Consider the following 5,000-nt stretch of genomic DNA (forward strand, 5'->3'; position numbering starts at 1 on the left):
TATCTGAGTGAGTGAGTCAGCTGTTGCATACCTCACACACACACACACACACACACACACACACACACTATTCTCATCTTAAACCATAAAAAGAAATATAAAAATAAGATAAGGAACAGAAGAAATTAAAGACAAAAAAACAAAATAATAGACTAAATAAAGAATAATAAAAAAAAAACACACAGACAATTAATAAGAACTAAGGTAAAACACACCACATCAATTTTTCCCATTTTTATTGTACAAATCAAACCCAGAAGAACTGAACACTCGGGCTACAAAGTCAAAGCACCCCACACTAACAAGGAACAGAGAACAGCAGAGCATCAGGAAGGTGTAGTGTGATGTGTGGTGTGGTGTGGTGGTGGTGGTGGTGAAGTCTTTTAGGCTGAGAGTTGTTCTGGCAGTGTTCCATATTTATTCATTCAAAGCATCCTAACACGTTTATATTATTTAAAATTAATACAAATAAACAGTCTTATTCTGGACAGACAGACAGAACACCTCTAGAACACTTCTCACAGGAAAGGGAGATGATAGGTGGAAATAACTTTAAGAGAACACCAGAACACCATAGAGGAGAGGGACAGACACACTACCTCTCACAGAACACCTCTCACAGTACACTCATAGGAAAGGGAGATAAGTGGAAATAACTTTAACAATGAACAGAGAACACCAGAACACCAGAGAGGAACAGATAGACCACCTTTTACAGAACACCTCTCTCATTGAACACTTTTAAGATGTAGGTGGAAATAACTTCAAGTAGGTATTTCTTGGTGTACAGTGGAGGTGGTGTGTGGAGGGAGATGTGGAGGAAAGACTGTGGGTGTTTGGAGAGAAAAATGTGAAAAATTGTGGGGTTTTGGCATGACTATTTTGGATTGTTATGTGTATGTTAGCTGTCCCTGTACTGTACCAACACACACACACACACACACACACACACACATACACATTCTGTAACTCCCTACCTGCTTCTATATTTGCATCTTCCTACGACTTGACTTCTTTCAAAGAGAGAGGCTTCAAGACATTTGACCCTTTGTTTCAGATAACCCTCTGACCTGCATGGGGACTGGCAATTAAGTGGGCCTTTTTTTTCCATTTTTGTTAGACTTGGCCAGTTTTCCCTCTCTCTCTCTCACACACACACACACACACACACAGTACATATCTCAGGCAAACAACATCAACAACTCTCAGGAAATGCATAGAGTCAATTCACCTTTTTCCATTCATTGTGTATTTAAGTACATAGACTGAAATATCCGTCACCTGGTATTGCAATAGACACTGCTTGGGAAAAAGGTACAAAAACATACAAAAATAGTCCGTCAATCAGGTAAATAAATATGAATCAATGGAAAAGGCTTCAAAAATCAAAGTTCTGCTAAAATTTATGCATGAAATTGTATTAACCCCTTCAGTAGCATGACAAGTTTCCACATTCATTCTGGAGACTATTTGGTAATTTTCTACAGCTTCAGATACTCCTGTGAGGGATTAAAATAGTGAAAATTGTGGCCATTAATCTTTTGACCCCCATAGACCCTTCCTAATGTCAATAAAATGGTCTAATCAATTACAAATCTCAAGGTAAAAATGTCTCCTAGTACTGAAGGGATTAAAATAATGAAGACTGTGGCCATTAATCTTCTGACCCCCATAGACCCTTCTTAATGTCAATAAAATGGTCTAATCAAACACAAATCTCAATGTAAAAATGTCTCCTAGTACTGAAGGGATTAAAATAGTGAAGACTGTGGCCATTAATCTTCTGACCCCATAGACCCTTCCTAATGTCAATAAAATGGTCTAATCAAACACAAATCTCAAGGTAAAAATGTGTCCCAGTACTGAAGGGGTTAGGCATTGAGGTTAGGTTAGGTTGAAATCAAAGTTCTGCATTTCTTAACTCCTTCACTGTAACATGGTAGAAAAAAACATTGCTAGAATTTATAAACGAAATCTTATTATGCACTGACAACAAGGAACAGAGATTAAAAAGATATGATTCAGTAATATTTGATTGTTGATTAAAAGATATCTGGGAATAGTTAGAAATTAATGAAAGATGTACCAAATAGCAGAGAAAGACTTAGAATTTGTTAATAGATTGTGAAATTATATAAATAAGAGAAATGTCTATAGAGGTTTGTTAGATAAGATAAGATTCTGTAATACCTGACTGTTGATAGAAAGATGTGTGGGAATAGTTAGAAGTTAATGAAAGAAGCACCAAAATAACAGAGAAAGACTTAGATAACATATGAAATTAGATCAGAGAAAACTCTATACAGGTTTATTAGATTAAAAAGATGTGCTTTTGTAATACTTGACTGTAAATTGAAAAATGTCTCAGAATACTTATAAATTAATGAAAAAAGCACCAAAATAACAAAGAACAACTTAGATTTTGTTAAGAGTTTGTGAAATTTGATAAATAACATAAATATCTATAGAGGTTTGTTAGATTAAAAGATATACTTCTTTAATACCTGACTGTAGATTGAAAGATTAAGGAGGAGGAGGAGAGATAGAAGAAGAGGTAATTGAAGAAGAGATAGAAGAAGAGAATGAAGAGAGGGAGAGAAGGAGGAGGAGAAGAAGGAGAAGGTACAGAAGAGGAAGTAACTGAAGAAGAAGAAGAAGAGGAGGAGAAAATAGAAGAGAAGGAATAGAGAGAAGATAAAATTAATGAAAGCACCAAAATAACAGAAAACGACTTAAATTTTGTTAAGAGGTTATGAAATTAGATAAATAACATAAACATCTATAGAGGTTTGTTAAATTTAAAAATATATTTCTTTAATACCTGACTGTAGATTGAAGGATTAAGAATAGTTATAAATCAATGAAAAAAACACCAAATAGCAGAGAAAGACTTAGATTTTGTTAAGAGGTTGTGAAATTAGAGATAAATCAGAGAAATATCTACAGAGGTTTGTTAATAGTAAGGCTATGGAAGGTTTAGTTAGAAAAGGTGTTATTAATTACTCTTGTTAATCAGGTCATGGATAATTAAAGGAAGACAATGAATTAATCTTGTCTTAGGATCGTTAGTTGTGAACGATGACCCCTTATGATGACACACACACACACACACACACACTCCTGTACATATCTGACACATACACACACACAGGTCTGAACACATCAGTAGCACATTGAACAAGCTATAACCATAACAAAATAACAACACACACACACACACACACACACACACACACACACACACACACACACACACAGAGGCTAAACCAAACCAAATGCAACTTACTCTAACAATCCGAAGAACCACAAAGAACCAAACACACACACACACACACACACACACACACACACACACACACACACACACACACACACACACACACACACACACACACTCAAAACCCAAAGGAAAAAATTACCAACAAAATGAAACAAAATAAACTTCGATGGAACGGAACACTAGCGGTATTTGTTCCGCCTCTCCATCTTCCTCTGCCTCTTGTCCAGCACGCGTTCCTCCTGCTGTGGTTCGGCCTCCTGGAAGAACCATGGCCCAAGGATATTGGTCCACAGCATCTGCCCCCCGCGACATGGAGCCTGGAATGGACCGGGTGGGTGGGTGATGGTGGTGGTTGTAGTGGTGGTGTTTTGCTTGTCTATATATATTTTGATTTAAGTTTCATTGTGGTGGTGGTGATTGTGGTGGTGCAATGAGCCTTAGTGTATTGTGGTTGTTCTTGACCTTTTCTAACCTGACTTGACTTAACCTGACCTTACTGCACTGATTATGACCCCACTTGACCTTACTTGACCTTTCCTTACAGTGGAGTAGGACAAATGAGCCTTAGTGTATTATGGTTCTCCCTGACCTTTTCTAATGACCTTACTTCACCTGTTCTAACCCAACTTGACCTTTATTTACAGTAGAGTACGACAAATGAGCCTTAGTGTATGATTTGTCCCTGACCTTTCCTGACCTTTTCTGTCCTGACCTTACTTAACCTTTCCTCACAGCAGAGTGGAACAAGAGAGGCCTTACCAGCAGCAACAGGAGCCAGAAGTAGGAGGAGAGGGTCGCCAGCATCATTGTACCAGACGTCAGGATCACCAAGTCCTTTACATGCCTGGTGAGATGAACGATTTGTCACTACACACACACACACACACACACAAAAACATAAAAAGTGAAACAAAATGAAGAAAATCTATACAAAATGGGAAAAATATGAAAGATTACAATTTTTTTTAACACTTTCTTCACTGATATAGACACACACACACACACACACACACACAGACACCAGCACTTACTCAGCAATGCCCCCTTCAATGTTAAGGTCACAGCCTTCGTCCAGCACAGAGCCATCAGCGGCCAGCTTGGGTTTGGCCATGCTTGACATAAAGTGGTAGCAGCCGGCCAGCACCACCACCGCCAGCACCACCAGCGTCTGTAGGGAGGGCTGGAATGAGTGACTGAGGCAAGAAGGAGGAGGCGGAGAGACAGAAGAGGAGGTAATTGAAGAAGAAGAGATATAGACTGAAGAGAGATAAGCTAACAGAAGAGATGGAGAGGAAGAAGAGGAGGAGAAGGGACAGAGGAGGAGGTAACTGAAGAAGAAGAAGAGGAAGATGAGAGACAGAAGATGAGGAATGAAGAGAAGGTAATAGGAGAAAAGAAGAAGGGGAAGAGAAGACAAGATAGATAGAAGAGGAGGAATGGAGAAAGGAGGTAATAAGAGAAGTGACAGAGAGAAGGAGGAGAAATGAGATGAAGAGATAAAAGAGATGAAGAGAGGGGATGAAAAGAAATAGAAGAAGAAGAAGAAGAAGAAGAAGAAGAAGAAGAAGAAGAAGACATAAAGAGAAATCATGAATACAAGGTTGGTTTTCTTGAGTTTGGTTAGGTTAAGTTAAGAATGAAGAGGAAGAAGAGGAGGAGGAGGAGGAGGAGGAGGAGGAGGAGGAGGAGGAGGAGGAGGAGGAGGAGGAGGAGGAGGAGG

General features: G+C 38.6%; 1 protein-coding gene across 1 annotated transcript in view; it reads right to left on the minus strand.

Moving 5' to 3' along the window:
* Positions 1 to 1,912: 1,912 nt before the first annotated feature.
* The window catches only part of LOC123519463 (transmembrane protein 208-like), a 4,713-nt gene continuing 1,625 nt past the window's right edge, over positions 1,913 to 5,000 (minus strand). Inside the window, 3 exon segments of the mRNA XM_045280775.1 lie at positions 1,913 to 3,597; positions 4,040 to 4,124; positions 4,312 to 4,448. Of these exon segments, the coding sequence (XP_045136710.1) occupies positions 3,460 to 3,597; positions 4,040 to 4,124; positions 4,312 to 4,448 (360 nt within the window). The 3' untranslated portion in view covers positions 1,913 to 3,459.

The sequence above is a fragment of the Portunus trituberculatus genome, chromosome 7, assembly GCF_017591435.1.
Source record: "Portunus trituberculatus isolate SZX2019 chromosome 7, ASM1759143v1, whole genome shotgun sequence".
NCBI classification, from domain to species: domain Eukaryota; kingdom Metazoa; phylum Arthropoda; class Malacostraca; order Decapoda; family Portunidae; genus Portunus; species Portunus trituberculatus.